The sequence below is a fragment of the Periophthalmus magnuspinnatus genome, chromosome 16 (assembly GCF_009829125.3).
Source record: "Periophthalmus magnuspinnatus isolate fPerMag1 chromosome 16, fPerMag1.2.pri, whole genome shotgun sequence".
NCBI classification, from domain to species: Eukaryota; Metazoa; Chordata; class Actinopteri; order Gobiiformes; family Gobiidae; genus Periophthalmus; species Periophthalmus magnuspinnatus.
The window spans coordinates 33,249,639-33,266,539 of record NC_047141.1 but is presented as its reverse complement, the minus strand read 5'-3'; the positions used below and the strand labels follow the sequence as shown (position 1 = coordinate 33,266,539).

Genomic DNA, 16,901 nt, shown 5'->3' with positions numbered 1-16,901 from the left:
TCGTCAGTGATAAACGTGATGAACTTCGACATTTGGGACGTGGGATTTTGGAGCGTTCAAAGGCGAAGTTTAACGTAATTTAAAGGAAACGTGTCTGAAACTGTTTAACATTTTGTAGTTTGGATCTAAAGCGGAATGAGCTGCTCACTTCGCGTTGCCAGATCCTATCGTAACCCGCACTTCTTAAGCCTTTTATTGCGGACGCCGCCTCCTGTCGCTGCGGTCGCCTCTGCTTTTAAGTCACAGAGGTCACAGAGGTCACAGAGGTCACTTCCTGTCTCCACATTTTTTATTCCCAACTCTCTACCTGCTACCCAGATCCTGTGCAGTAGGACAAAATAAATGCACTCATCCCTTGGAATCTATTTATATCATTTTCTTTTGTTGAACTCTGGATCAAAACTCGGACATTACATCTTAAACTTTGACATAAACTCACAAAAACAACGGACATTGAACTATTGTATCTACCAACAACACAAATACCATCCACTGTATCACTGTCTGTCTTGGTTATTTATTATTTTTATACATTTTTGCTTTAAAATTTCAATATTGGTTATCGTGATCGTGTCGTAATCGTGTTTTACTTCCCGGTGTCACAGTCAAACCTGGAGCGTTACTGTGATTAAAACAAGTTTGTACTAAACCCAAAACTCCTCTCTGAGAAAAATGGTAAATGTTCACGTTTTTATAGAACAGATAATGTATAAAGTGGATCAGTGAGGTTGAGATGTGTCAGCTGTGCTCTGTTTGCATCTTAGTTGATTAATTTGTTTGTTTCTGTTTCATTGTTCATTTTCTAACTTTCTGTTTATTCAGATTAATTGTTGATTGATGATTCTGAGCTTTACAAAAATAAATTGCATTGAACTGAATTAATCATAAAGCATTCTGTTGTTCAGGAAGGACATATTAGCATGCTAGTTGTTATTAGCATCACCGTAACGTGGTGAACCCATCGCGGTGATAAATTAAGATGTTCTGAATGCATAAGGCGACTGAGGAAAGGCTTTGAACCAAACTGTTTTCAGCTTTTTAAGTCAGTAAAAATGTTAGAAACCATCAATTAAGACCATAACTGATCAAATTAATCAATCGATCGATGCTCAATAATACAAGAGTGAGTGTGCAAAGAAATGACATTGCAAGAAGTGGGATCTCGAGATTAATGAAGCTTCAGCGTAAGCAGAAACGGTCCATGGTCCAACACAAACATCTAAATGTGCCACAAGAGAACGAAGAATCACAGAACGGCTCTGTGGAGGTGATGGTTTTGGATCATGCAGGTGGAGATCGTTTGCATGAGGAGTCTGAAAGCTTCGAATCAAAACTGAGCCCTGAGCCCCGCCCCTGAGCCCCGCCCCTGAGCCCCGCCCCCTGAGCCCCGCCCCCTGAGCCCCGCCCCTGAGCCCCGCCCCCTGAGCTGATCCAGGAGTCTGTCTCTACATAGTTGTGAGCGTAAAACAATATTTGTAAGTGTAATGTTTTTTTGGGTTGTTTTTTTTTTGCCAGTGAACAAATCAACATTCAAACTTTCTGGAACAATTGTACCTGCATAAACTTGTCGCCATAGCAACCAAGTGTCATATACAAAAACAGTTACAATAACAACAAGAACAAGACAAAAACAAACAAATGGTGTGGACCCTGAGCTGAACACAACACATCAGATCATTACAATACAAAGAATACATTGATTTTTATTTTTACTCATCTATTTTTGTAGATTTTTTTCTTTCCCTGGGTTTCAGAATGATTACAGAATTTGGACTGTTGCCATAGCAACTCAATAATTCATTTTTATATGTTTCATGTATGACATCATCACATTCTAGTATCTGAAATCCACCAATCACAGAACTCTCGGTTGCTTAGCAACCAGGAAGGACATTTTCTCCTTCTCTGATTGGTCGGCTTCTTTGTGATGTCATGCTGAACTTTATGACATCACTGCTGCTTTGTATCAAAGAAAATGTACCAAGACCCAGTCGACACTGAAGAGGAGAGCACGATTCTAGAGGACAGTTCACTCAGCATCAGTTCAGCTTTTAATTCAGTGTTTGAATTTATCAAATATCAACAAACTCCAAAGGGTTTTCAAAAAACTTGAACTGGATCATTTAGAAATGGGAGACGAGAAAATGAACCATTTGATCAGTCAAGTCGTGGAGAAACAGAGCGACTTAAGCGACGCTTGTGACGTCTTTAAAAAGAACGTCGCTCTGAGACGAGAGATCCACGAGGCCAAAATGGAGGCTTGCAGCGAGAGAGAGAAATATATTTTACCCAAACTCGCAGTGGAAGCGGCGTTAGCAGAAAACAACGCCCTTAAAGAGGAGAAGGAGCAGCTCAAAAGAAATGAGCCCACGAAACAGCTCAAAAACTGGAAACAGCGCCACCTTGAGCTCGTAGCTGAACAGAGTCGTATTCTAGACGATGCCAAACATATAAATGACAAACTGTCGAGCATGACCCTGAAACTGGCTGCAGAGACGAATTTGAAAAGAAAAAGTGGAACGGTGGCAAAGCTGGAAGACGCCTTAATAAGAGAAAATGAGCAGTTAACGCGACATCTCGAGAAAATAATGAAACATCACGACGAGACCATGACAGCAGTGTCTGGATTTAGACCAAAACGCTCGGAAATACAGGAACTTCAACGTCAAAATTATAACATTCTGCGAGACATTGAAGATATGGACAACGAGATCATCCACCTGAAAGCCTTGACTGATGGTTGTAAGAAGTTAAAGGGGGGCACAGCAACGACGAACATTAAAAACAAGAGGCTGGTCGAGAAACAACAGGAACCTCATGACAAACTGAGAAAGATCGTCGATTCTCAGACAGATACAAATTATCTGAATTACTTGAAGACGGAGGCCTTGAGCTTGTATAACCAAATCCACGCATTGACTCTGGAGATTAAAGGCACAAGCTCAATGAGAACTCACTTGAAAACGGCACAAATTGAGAAAAAGTTGCTGATGCAAAGAAATGACATCGCAAAAAGAGGGATCTCCAGATTAATGAAGCTTCAGCGTAAGCAGAAACGGTCCATGGTCCAACACAAACATCTAAATGTGCCACAAGAGAACGAAGAATCACAGAACGGCTCTGTGGAGGTGATGGTTTTGGATCATGCAGGTGGAGATCGCACCTTAGAAGATATCGAACATTTCCACAAACAAATATCGATGATGACTCAGGAACTGGCTGAAGATGAGATCTGCAAAAAGAAATGTGCAGACTTAGAGATGATGAACAGCGTCCTGAAAAACAAAAACGAAGAGTGGAAGGAGCATCTCTGTAAAATAACTCAAGAATATGAAGAAAAAGTACGAGCTTTCAACTACAAACAAACTCTCTGGAATATAGAGCGACTAAAGAAATTAAATCACAAAATCCAGCAAGACATTGACAAAACCCAGAGCAGAATTATAAACAGCGTCGTCATATCTGATACTCAGAAGAGAATTGAGCAGGAATTATCAGCTGAGAGAGAGAAAAACAAGGAGCTGCTGCAGAAACAGGCAGACACTCATCGCCAACGGCTCATGCTCAGAGAGTCTGCGGAAAAGATACCGGTATTTACATATAACAAGGAAAACCGCGAAAAGGTCTGCAGTTTGTACAGAGACATTTATGAACTGCAGCGAGATATCGAAAAGGCTCGCCCCATAAAAGCCAATGTGAAGCTGAGAAAATGGATGGAGGAAAGAAATAATGACTTAAAGAAGGAGGTTTCAAGATTGAGGAACTTTAAGAAAGAACAGGAGAAGTTACTGCTCAAAAATCTAAATCAGGACCAGGAAAATGAAAATCTGCGACGAGAGAATGAGTTGAAACATGAAGTCTACACAGAGCTGTATTTCCAACTGTACAGAAACTTTACAACTGTAAAGAAGTGGAGATGTTTTTGAACGACGTCTCACAGAAAGAGAAGGGACGATTGGACTAAACCAAGACTAAACCGGGACTAAACCAGGACTAAGGACCAGGACTAAACCGGGACTTCCTTTTTCTTGGTCCTAAATAAGGTTTGACCTGTTGTCACGTCGCAGCTCGTTGGGGGCAGTGATGTAACAAAAGGAATTACTTACTTGATTTGCCATTTTTCCAAAATGGAAAAATGGTAAATTAAGTGAGTAATTCCCTGATCCCTGATCATTGAATTAAGTGATTTGGTGAACAGGGATGTTAAGACCTAGAGCCGTAACATCTGTCAACAGACCTAGAGCTATGTTAGCGTTTAACATAGAAGGTCCCAAAAGACAGAACTAAACCAGGTCTAAACCAGGTCTAAACCAGGTCTAAACCAGGTCTAAACCAGGTCTAAACCAGGACTAAACCAGGACTAAACCAGATTTGAACTTGAGTCTTTATCAAAATAAACATTTTAAAACTTTATTTACAGTCTCGATTTCACTTAAATGAAGCAGAACTCAGGTTTAACTGACAGAACACACAACTGTCTGAGTCATATCGTGAAAATAAAGTCTTTCTAACGATGAGCTTGACTGACACAGATTCTGCACTTTAACCTGTGTGAGGGCGGAGCCTAAGCATCAAACACCTGAGAAACGCCTGTTCTGTCTGGAAATGTCTCAAATATGAGGCATTTCTGGTTTAAATGAAGCTCGTCCCGACATCCCAGAGTCAAAACATTTGTTTACCTGTTGCTACGGTGACGGAGGCAGATGTACCTTCCAAGATTTTGGGCAATGCATACGGTTATAATTGTTCACTTACACTTGAACTTATCACGACTTAAACTAGGGGAAGTAAAAATTAAAGCCACAAGCGGCATCGAACGGCCCTCGCGGGCCGTGCTTCGCACTAGGCCGGCCCGGCTCTCCCTCCTGGAGGCGCTAAAGTGCCAGTTTTGTCTGCATTATTGTGGGTTTGGGCTGTACAAAGTCTACACACACTGGAAGGACTGATGCACAAAATGCAAAAACATGGGTTTTTGAGGCATTGCCATGGCAACACCATACTAAATACAAAGTTGGCCCCTGGACTTTTTTGATGGGGACGACCTGAAGAGTCACTGCACCTAATTTCACGTTCCTTAATGAAGCCACTAAGTTCTTATGAGACTTTGAAATGTACGAAAATGTGCACATTTTCCCATTAGGATAACATAGGGCCTTTCGCGCATCGCCGAAAAATTTTCAGCCCTCCATACAAATGTATTTGATATTCTGTAGGGGGCGCTATCGCACCAATTTTATTTCTTTCACAAACAGTAGAATTAGGCAAGAAAGTTTTACAACTGAAATGAATTTGAGCCAACTCGGACTTTGTGTGCGCAAAATTTGAAAATTTCAAAAATTTTGATGGAATTTTGCGGCTTCGCCGCACGGAAACCGTGACTTGTCTGGATGATGTACAGTGATTTTCATCAGTGAGTGCAGTGCACGGGCGCCCGTGCATGGGCACCCGTGCACTCACCGTTGCAGAAGCAATAGGCCGTACGCCCTGTAGGGGCTTGAGCCTAATAATGTTTAAGTGTCCACCATTTACTTTTGTCCCTGAACAGCTCGATCCAACTCACTTTACAGAACATTTAAATCATTTCCGGCTTATGTCTCTTATTTGATCCTGGATATTCTGTTTTAAGTCGTTTATCGTCTGAGGTTTATTCACAAACACCTTTTCTTTAAGATCAACCCACAGGAAGAAATCAGGACTAGTCAGGTCTGTGGAGATACTGCCCCCTGTCTTTGACAAACACTTATTATTCCTTTAATGGCGTTTACTCTCGGGGCGTCTCTGGTATTGGGTCGAATTTGACCCATGTGACTCAAAGTCCCACTGGACAATGAGGCTCGTTCCTCGGGGCTGGATTTGCTCAGATTAATGTGGGAAGAGTCGTTCTAAATGCTCTGGAAAAATAAAATAAAAATATTTAGAAACAAAAGAGTTATGATTTTTTTCAGGTGTATTTTCCTTGTATTTAAGTGAATATTGACTCATTTGTTCCGTTGTTTTCGTTTGTTCACGTGGGAGATGTGGACTTTGTCCATTGTCGTCTCTCGTGTCGTGGGCTGGACCGACGGGGAGCGGCGCATGTTTATAAAGTTTTGTGCTTTTGTGGAACAGATTAAAGGTGAGCGCCTCTAAAAGTTCCCGCTGTGTCTCGTGGCTCCTGAGCGCCTCACAAAACCACAGGACGCAGAAGTGGCTCACACAGAGGGACATGTCGCTGTTTGGATGAACCTGATGTTTTGAGTTTAGTTCAGGGTTTGTTGTTCTTCTGTTTATGTGAGGTTGTTAATGTTGCCATGGCGATAAATTGATGTGAAGGTTCCATTGGTCAGTTTTTGGTCTGTGTCCAGCTCGTTTAGACTGGAAACAAAAATCAAGATGGAAATGTTAAATAAAAAATAAAAACTAAAAAAAGGTTACACTTGTTTTACACTTACAAATTTGTAATTTTACATGTATAAATCTGAAAATGACGCTCTCACGAGTTCTGAGACCTTTGTTGCGCCGAGTTTGTCTCAAAAACCTGAGCCCCGCCCCTGAGCCTCCGCATGATGAACTCCTCGCTCGATCTATGCGTCTGATCTTTCTGTCTCTCACAGACACTGGTCTTATTTTAAAAAGCTTTTATTCCAAACTTCAATGACACAATACGTTATTTCCAGGACTTTATGTGCACGATGTCTATGGAGCTCAACAAGTTTGACCCTCTGAGTCTCCTGTACATCTGTTTGAACCAGCGCAGGAGAAAAGAACAGCAAAGTGCACATTGTTCATAGATTCTTATAAGGTTAAACGTGGGGTTTTGGTGAGTTTAAACGTGCAGATTTAGTGTGTCGTTTTGAATGAAGCTGGTTTGATTTTACTCCATTTATTTTTAGTGTTTAGAGGTGATATTTTGTTCACAATAATCCGCCTTAACTCTTTCGTATGTCACCAGTTTGCTTCATTTTCAGCTCAATGTTAAAAGTATAACCTGTTCTGACCAAATGCAGGTAAATAAAACTCTTTTCCATCTTATTTTTCTCCAGACATTCAACACAACAACAGACCAACAAAGTCATCACCACCACGAGTCAGCTCATCAAACAGCTGTCGGACATCATCAGCGGCTCCTCACGGGTTTGTTCCTCCTTTTTTCATCTTAAACTAAATCAGGCTCAAGGCTCTGGGATTATCGTAGAAGTGACTGAGTGAGTTTGACGTCACCAAAGCTTCAGCTCCAAATGAAGCTCATCGGCTGGAACAGGTTCAGAGGCGAATGAGGAGCAGAGTTCAATATTTGGAATTCTGACCACGAGTATCATAGCAACCACAGAGCCAATCAGGAGCGAGGCTGTTGAAGGTAACGCCCCTTCCCGCCCACACCGTTGGTTTAGTAGGGAGTGAGTGCTTAGCAACGCTGTCAATCAAACCTGTTGCTAACGCTAACAGGAGCGACCTCGGGGAAAGAAGGACCTGATGTGTGTCTTAGTGATTTTTATGTCACGATTTACCGGTCAGTCTATGTTCCTGCCCTCACCTTTGGTCCTGGTTTAGTCCTGGTTTACTCCTGGTTTGGTCTCCTGGTTTAGTCCTGGTTTAGGCCTGGTTTAGGCCTGGTTTAGTCCTGGTTTAGTCCTGGCTCAGTCCTGGTTTAGTCCTGGTTTAGACCTGGTTTAGTCCTGGTTCAGGCCTAGTTTAGTCCTGGTTTAGTCCTGGTTTAGTCCTGGTTCAGGCCTGGTTTAGTCCTGGTTCAGTCCTGGTTCAGTCCTGGTTCAGTCCTGGTTCAGTCCTGGTTTAGTCCTGGTTTAGTCCTGGTTCAGTCCTGGTTCAGTCCTGGTTTAGTCCTGGTTCAGTCCTGGTTCAGTCCTGGTTTAGTCCCCGTTCAGTCCTGGTTCAGTCTTGGTTCAGTCCTGGTTCAGTCTTGGTTCAGTCCTGGTTCAGTCTTGGTTCAGTCCTGGTTTAGTCTTGGTTCAGTCCTGGTTTAGTCCTGGTTCAGTTCTGGTTCTCAGTCACACTGGAGGAGCTCGGAGTAGAGACTCTGTTCCTCCGGGTCGAGAGGCCGAGGTTCCTCCTGGACGCCTCCTGCAGATGTTTATGTCTCTCATCTGGACTGGGAACATCTCAGGATCCTCCTGGAAGAACTGAAGGGAAACAGAAGGACTTAGATGGAAAATGTGTTGAGTCACAGACACAACGGCAAAAAACACCCGGACCAAGAGGAGTCGGTTTATTCGTGTTTGTAAAAGTTAGAAGATGAAAGTAAACGGTGGGAGATGGTCGTGTTGAAGGCGGAGCTCTTCTGCTCTGGAGTTTACATCTGACCACGGAGATTGTTCACAGACTCAGAGAGAGGAGGTCTCACTCTGCACCGAGACTCCACAACGTCAGACACAACATCAGACACAACATCAGACACAACATCAGACACAACATCACACACAACATCACACACAACATCAGACACAACGTCAGACACAACATCAGACTGGAGCAGCTCGTCTGTGGCTCTACGACGGCTCCAACAATAATCATGATAATAAAACATTTGAACTATAGGGACACTGCACAGAACAATTATTAACTTTTTTTTTTTGTTTTTTTACTTTTATCTCGAGCTTTTTGTTGTTGTTTTATAAATAAACTTGAGCTGTCGACTTAGAGCAGTGGATTAACTCGTCCTGAAGCAGAAGACGTGTGGGTTTGTTAGTGTCAATCAGCCCTCCGTTTTATTTCCGTCCTCTAGCGTCACATGAACCTGTTTTTTTTTAATCTCTTTTCAGCGTCTTACATTATTGTTTTTGTGCAGCAGGACCGTCTGCGCCTGACCAGACTGAAGAGCGAGCTTTCAGACGCGGTGCAGCGCTATGGGGACCTGCAGAAGGTAACTTCAAATGACATTTATTGATATAATTTCAGATAAAAAAATGTATTTGTGAGTGTTTTATGCACGCTCTGAAATGTTTGGCTTTGTTCTTTTTGTCTGACAGAAAATTGCGGAGCGTTCAAAGGCACTGCTCCCTCCGACGCACATGGACAAGAAGAAGGTGAGATGGTTTGATATTTCACAAAATGCCTCTTGTTCTATAAAGATTACGTTTCTCTTTTGTCCGGAAGCTTTTAAAGTCCAAATTGTGCGTTGTTTTAAGAGTCAACGGGGTCAAATTGAATTCAGAGTTATTGTAATTACGGTGAATTTATGAAGTTTTTATCAAAAAGTTCCAGAGAATCACTGCAGCTGCTGTTTGGAGCCGAGGTTTGGTGATTTTGTTTTATAAAAAGCTTCACTACGTCAGGGGCAAAACACAAAATCATCGTTTTATAACACAGAGAATAGTTTAATCGTTTAATTGTTTGAGCTGGAGAGTCGAGGTTTGTGTCCCTAGTGGTTGGACGAGGTATAGCGTGGAAATGTTGTGTTTTTTTTGTTTTTTTTTCATACGTTACAAACTGTTCCTTGGGTAGAAGGACGTAACACGATCCTCGATGTAAAAAGGTAAATAATAACCGGCTTTTTTAATAACGAGGTAAATGAGGACGTCACAATAATCATAAACTTAAAATGACACGGCAAACGAAACCTAACGAAAGAACGATCAGCGAGTTATAAAACGGTTAAAGGTAAAAAACAAACAAATCAGAACTACTCAAAGTCAAAGTGTTGGAGTTCACAGAAAGAACGAACGAAAGAGACAGAAATAAAAACAGAAAGAACGATAGAAAGATAAAAATAATAGAAAATGATTGACAGACAAAAAAGAAGGATAGAAAAATAGAGAGAAAGATGAAACAGAAGGAGAAAAATTACAGATATAAAACAGAAAGATTGAAAGAATGATGGATTGACATAAAGAAAGGTAAAGAGAATGATAGAATAAATTGACTTTCTATTGGTAATTAAGGTTTTTCTAGGGCAGAAGACGAGAAAAAATAAAAACGCCAACCTTAAAACTACCACTTGATGACATCACGAGGTGGAACGTCACATTTTGAGCTTTGTAGATGTAACAGACTAATAATAAAGTGACTCAAACATGTGAATGAAACAAAACACAACTCCAGTGTGTGTTTTTGAGGAGGGAACATTAGGACAGAACAGAGAACAGTGTGAAGTGTCTTGCCCGAGGACACAACAACAGCGTTTGAAACAGCAGTGATACTTTACGTCAAACGGCTTCACCAGCTTCTTTACTTCGTGCTGCTTCTTTTCTCTTATAAACACATACGGCCCGAGAAGAGCAAAGTTTAATTAAAAATCACATTAAACTGATTAAAAAATGCTTCTTCTTCTCTGTCAAATCCAACAAAAAAAGAAAAAAAAACCAAACAAAGCAGGAAGTAGTTATCCAAACTTTTGAGCGCGTCCTCTTGGCGTGGAGAGAGACCGCCATTCATCACGGCGGCGTTCTTTTCATTACTGCGATTGGTTTATTACCTTCTTTGACTGGGGCTAAATTGGCTCCCGACAGCGCGGCACAAGACAACAACTCACTTATTGCCGCTGGAAAACAAAAGCATAAAAACTGCGAGCGTGTGAAATACGGTTTACAAATTAAAGTCGATCTTTATTACGGACACACTGCAAATATTTGGAGGCTTACGATCGATTAGTCCGACAGTAAAGCAGATTAGTTTAGACGCAGCGGCAAAAGTCATAAAAGAAAATAAATATGAAATGATAGACCCGTGGAGGCCCTTAGAGATGATAAAAAGAAATTAATATATTTTTAGAAGTTGCAGTTCATCACAAAATAAAAGCGTTGATGTGATTTTGACCCTTGGTTTTGGTCGATCGACGTAAAACTCAAAGTGAAATATTAAAGCTCAAAGCCACAGGGAATCAAACCGGCGACCTTCTGGTTTAAAGTCAGCGTGCGAGCCTCTGTGACACTATGTACTTAAAGCAGTACTGTGTAACATTCTGAACGTGGCGTCTCACTTTTATGATGCCGTCTAAGTAAAAAGTTAAAGCCGCACTCTGGGATATCCTCCATGTGAGTGAAGTGATGAGAATATCTGTGTATCTGGAGTTTACTGAAGTACATTTACAGCGTGTACTTTTTACTTTTACTGTAGTACATTTGAAAGCAGTATTTGTACTTTCTCCACTACGTTTTTGAGCAGTAAAAGTAAAAAAAAAAAAAAGAAAGAAAGAAAAGTTTGTGGAAACATCCTGACTAAAGGTTTTGAGTTTGAGAAAAACAAAAATAAACAAACAAAATTCAGATGAAAAATGAAGCACTAACACTTTAACACTTTAACCACATTTTGTCCAAATATCTGTGAAATACTTTGACTTTGTTTTAAAAAAATACATTTTAATACTTTTACTTAAGTAACAAAACTGAGTACTTCATCCACCGGTTTTTAAGTCACACTGTGGAATATTAGAGCGAAGAACAACATCTCCATGGAAACAGAGGAAGCTTCTTACATTTATTCAAGTCTCTTTATCTTTGTCCTAAAGTCGTTTACTGAACATTTTATTTCTATTTTTTTTTAGATGTGGTCTTGAATTTTTATTATTAGTCTGTTACATCTACAAAGCTCAAAACGCTCTGTTCCACCTTGTGATGTCATCAAGTGGTAGTTTAAGTGAACAGCTCCTTTTACCTTTAGTTCAGTAGAAAGGGGCAGTTCCAGGGCTGAATTTGTTTTTATTATTTATTTATTTATTTATTTATTTCGACAGCCCAAAAATTATTTAAAAAAAATAAAAAAAGAAAGAAAAAAATATTTATTTATTTATCATTATTTATTATTTATAATTTTTTTTGAACTGTTGATGTAAAAATGTCTCAGATCAGAGGAAAAAATAACTAAAAATGGAGCCAAAAAGAAGTGTTGTGGGGCTTTTGTTTTTGTTTAGTTTTTTTGTTATTTTTTAGTTTCTTGCCGTTTCCGTACTCCCCAAACAAACGTGTAAAGTTCTTTTTTAGCTGAGAGTTCTATTTGTCATTTTACTCGCGTCGTCTGAAGATAATTGTATTTGAAGTTGCTCTGATAAACGACTCTGATTTCAAAGGTTCAAGTTAAGCTCCTGGTGACTCAGATTGTTTCATTATTTTTCTGGCTCATTATCTGCAGGATTATCAGACACTAACACAATTTATGCAGGAGATTTTTTCTTCTTAAATTTGTTTGCTTTAACTTTTCTTAATTTTGTTTTTTATTTGCCGCCAATATCAGCGTCAGTTTGTTGGTGAAGAAGAAAAAGTGTCGGGGAAATATCGATGAAGAGGCCGATTCATAAACAGAAACTTTTATGACTTTTCTGAGGTAGTGCTAACCACTCTGCCACTTCAACTCCTCATAGTTAAGGGTAAAACTCAAAATGCACTTTCTCAGACAGTATTTTCAGATATGAAGTATTTTGTCTCAATATAATTCATAAAAATATTCTTAGGTGACGTTTTCATGGGCCATTAACTCTAATATTTTTGACATAAATTTTAAAGTCGTCTGTTTATTTGAGTTTTTTTCTCACCAGTAGATCGCACCCCTCACCTGGCCCCACCCTCACCTGGCCCCACCCTCACCTGGCCCCACCCTCACCTGGCCCTACCCTCACCTGGCCCCACCCTCACCTGGCCCCACCCTCACCTGGCCCCACCCTCACCCTTTAAACACTTTAAACACTTTAAACATTTTAAACAGTGTAATATGGGCTGTTTAAAGAGTGTAATATGGGCCTTTAAACAGTGTAATATGGGCCTTTAAACAGTGTAAAATGGGCCCTTTAAACAGTGTAATATGGGCCTTTAAACAGTGTAATATGGGCCTTTAAACAGTGTAATATGGGCCCTTTAAACAGTGTAATATGGGCCTTTAAACAGTGTAATATGGGCCTTTAAACAGTGTAATATGGGCCCTTTAAACAGTGTAATATGGGCCTTTAAACAGTGTAATATGGGCCTATAAACAGTGTAATATGGGCCCTTTAAACAGTGTAAAATGGGCCTTTAAACAGTGTAATATGGGCCCTTTAAACAGTGTAAAATGGGCCCTTTAAACAGTGTAATATGGGCCTTTAAACAGTGTAATATGGGCCTTTAAACAGTGTAATATGGGCCCTTTAAACAGTGTAATATGGGCCTTTAAACAGTGTAATATGGGCCTTTAAACAGTGTAATATGGGCCCTTTAAACAGTGTAATATGGGCCTTTAAACAGTGTAATATGGGCCTATAAACAGTGTAATATGGGCCCTTTAAACAGTGTAATATGGGCCTTTAAACAGTGTAATATGGGCCTTTAAACAGTGTAAAATGGGCCTTTAAACAGTGTAATATGGGCCTTTAAACAGTGTAATATGGGCCCTTTAAACAGTGTAATATGGGCCTTTAAACAGTGTAATATGGGCCCTTTAAACAGTGTAATATGGGCCTTTAAACAGTGTAATATGGGCCTATAAACAGTGTAATATGGGCCCTTTAAACAGTGTAATATGGGCCTTTAAACAGTGTAATATGGGCCTTTAAACAGTGTAAAATGGGCCTTTAAACAGTGTAATATGGGCCCTTTAAACAGTGTAAAATGGGCCGTTTAAAGAGTATAATCTGGGCTGTTTAAACATTTGCACTTTGCTCGTTCTTTCATGTCATAATCAAACTGTCGTCCTCTTAAAGCGTGGCCCGCGTCTCCTTCAGACTCTTATATTTTTGTACAGTTACAGTAAATGTTTCATACTCCATTTAGCAGGTCAGGGCCAAAATAAAGCGCAGACTCGTTTTGACAGTGACGTGTGGCTCCAGGAGAGTGTGCGCTCGGCCGGGCCCTGAGGAGCTGACATGTTTGCTTTGGGAAAGTGCATTCTGTCCACGGCGGAACAGCTTCAGCCTTCAGCCACATCCGCCCCCTGCGCCGCCAAAAAAATACTGTTACTGCCACTTCGCCGACGCAGTTTAGAAACGTCATCGAAAACCAAAGAGACGCCGTCGTTTCCACCGCGATCTGTCACAGAAATGAAATCTGTTTTATTGAGATGAGCAGGTGGAAGAGCGACAGGGGAGGTCAAAAGTCACGAAAATCAGACGCTAATCGATGCTAAAATGAGGAGCACGTGTAGATACTCGTTTGAGCGAGTATCGATACTGAAAACGTCACATTCACACGACAAACATGAACCTTTTCTGAATAAATTTAGAACGATCTTGAGCCGTATCAGAACAAATATAAAACCGCTGTCACAAACTGTTTCTAGGGACGAAAGGAAGTAAAAAACAACACAACGCAGACACTAAAAGAGTAAATAAGAAGAAGCTTTTTAATGATAAATAAATAAATGTGAGGATAGAAGTGATGTAAAATTAAAATTACACAATAAAACTAAATAACAAAATGAGATCAGATCTGCCTTTATTAGTCCCACAGTGGGGAAATTCCAGTGTTGCACCGCACAGTTAAAGAACAGAAGGAAAATGGAACATGCAATAAAACAAGATAATAGATAAATAGTTTAAAATAATAAAAAATAGACTTAAAAACTAAAAATAAACTAAAAATAGACTTAAAAACTAAAAAAATAAACTAAAAATAGACTTAAAAACTAAAAATAAACTAAAAATAGACTTAAAAACTAAAAATAAACTAAAAATAGACTTAAAAACTAAAAATAAACTAAAAATAGACTTAAAAACTAAAATAAATTAAAATAGACTTAAAAACTAAAAATAAACTAAAAATAGACTTAAAAACTAAAAATAAACTAAAAATAGACTTAAAAACTAAAAATAAACTAAAAATAGACTTAAAAACTAAAATAAATTAAAATAGACTTAAAAACTAAAAATAAACTAAAAATAGACTTAAAAACTAAAAATAAACTAAAAATAGACTTAAAAACTAAAAATAAACTAAAAATAGACTTAAAAACTAAAAATAAACTAAAAATAGACTTAAAAACTAAAAAATAAACTAAAAATAGACTTAAAAACTAAAAATAAACTAAAAATAGACTTAAAAACTAAAAATAAACTAAAAATAGACTTAAAAACTAAAAATAAACTAAAAATAGACTTAAAAACTAAAAAATAAACTAAAAATAGACTTAAAAACTAAAAATAAACTAAAAATAGACTTAAAAACTAAAAATAAACTAAAAATAGACTTAAAAACTAAAAATAAACTAAAAATAGACTTAAAAACTAAAAATAAAATAAAAATAGACTCTAATGTAACGTCTCCGTGAAGAGACTTGAGACGAGTTCAAACCGGTACAAAATAAATTAACACAATCAAAGGATTAAATTACAATCAACACAAAATTAAGATCATTAGCGCCCTCTGGCTGTGTGGGACGTTCACTACACGCACACAATGTAACACAAAACGCGTCCAGTCGCTGCGTCGGAAAATACTCGCCGTGGATTATTAGCACGGAGGAACGACGCGCCAACCGCAGGACGGGGATCTGAATCTGAGAGACGCGTTGAAGCCGGTGCACGTCTCAGCAGCACGAGCAACCACGGCGTTTTTGTGTACGTCAATGAAACACGGGAGCGGTGGGCGTGGCAGGTCCAGGCCGAGCGCCGCAACGACCACGGACGGATTACACGGATAAAAGACGCACAGGAACAGAAGCACGAGATTCATTTGGATCATTTCAGTCCTGGAGTTGCCTCTTGTCTCGACTGAACTAAAGATAAAAGATAAATGTCAATGTGAAAACTACCACATGATGACATCACGAGGTGGAACAGAGTGTTTTCAGTTTGAGAGAAGAACTCAGCCTAAATCTGCAGAAACAAAACACAACTCCAGGTCTAGATAGAGACAGAAAAAATAAAGAACAAAAACGAAAGAGACAGAAATAAAAACAGAAAGAACGATAGAAAGATAAAAATAATAGAAAATGATAGACAGACAAAAAGAAGGATAGAGAGAAAGATGAAACAGAAAGAGGAAAATTAGAGATATAAAAAAGAAAGATTGAAAGAATGATGGATTGACATAAAGAAAGGTAGATAGAATGATTGAATTTCTATTGGTAATTAAGGTTTTTCTAGGGCAGAAGAGAAAAGCTAAAAACGCCAACCTTAAAACTACCACTTGATGACATCACAAGGTGGAACGTCGCATTTTGAGTTTTGTAGATGTTACAGACGAATAATAAAGTGACTCAAACATGTGAATGAAACAAAACACAACTCCAGTGTGTGTGTTTTTGAGTTTACAGCGGCTAAAGTTCACGAGTTTTACATAATAGTCAGTTTAATCTCTCGTGTTTTCGACCTAAAATAATAAACTTTTAGAGCTGCACTTCTCATAAAACCCATATTTTCTTAGGTGGTCGTCACTGTAAAAGTCTGAGTAGCTCTGAATACTAAAAGTACTAAAAGTACTCAAAGTACTCTCCCGTGACAGGCGCAGACGCAGGATTCAGTTGTAACACATCATGCAGTTTGTCAGAGCTCGTCACTGGAGGTGGACGGGGACGGAGACTTTTCTCTTTTCTCTGTTTTTTGAGGCATAAAAATGAAATGGAGGTGAAAACAAAGTCAGAACGAGAGTCGAGAATCGTGAGTCCATGTGAAAAATGCCCCAGACGCAGAGGAGAGCCGCTTTAAAGAGCCAGAGCTGTGCAGAGGAGAGCCGCTTTAAAGAGCCAGAGCTGTGCAGAGGAGAGCCGCTTTAAAGAGCCAGAGCTGCGCAGAGGAGAGCCGCTTTAAAGAGCCAGAGCTGCGCAGAGGAGAGCCGCTTTAAAGAGCCAGAGCTGCGCAGAGGAGAGCCGCTTTAAAGAGCCAGAGCTGCGCAGAGGAGAGCCGCTTTAAAGAGCCAGAGCTGCGCAGAGGAGAGCCGCTTTAAAGAGCCAGAGCTACGCAGAGGAGAGCCGCTTTAAAGAGCCAGAGCTGTGCAGAGGAGAGCCGCTTTAAAGAGCTGAGAGATGGATGGATAGATGGATAGATAGAGGGATAGACAGATGGACCG

General features: G+C 39.6%; 1 protein-coding gene across 1 annotated transcript in view; it reads left to right on the top strand.

The window, feature by feature from the left end:
* The window catches only part of tsnare1 (T-SNARE Domain Containing 1), a 266,917-nt gene that overhangs the window by 130,703 nt on the left and 119,313 nt on the right, over window positions 1-16,901 (top strand). The window contains exons 4-6 of the mRNA XM_055227705.1: window positions 7,023-7,113; window positions 8,783-8,857; window positions 8,964-9,020. Coding sequence (XP_055083680.1) covers window positions 9,006-9,020 — 15 coding nt within the window. The 5' untranslated portion in view covers window positions 7,023-7,113; window positions 8,783-8,857; window positions 8,964-9,005. The remainder of the gene's footprint in view (window positions 1-7,022; window positions 7,114-8,782; window positions 8,858-8,963; window positions 9,021-16,901) is intronic.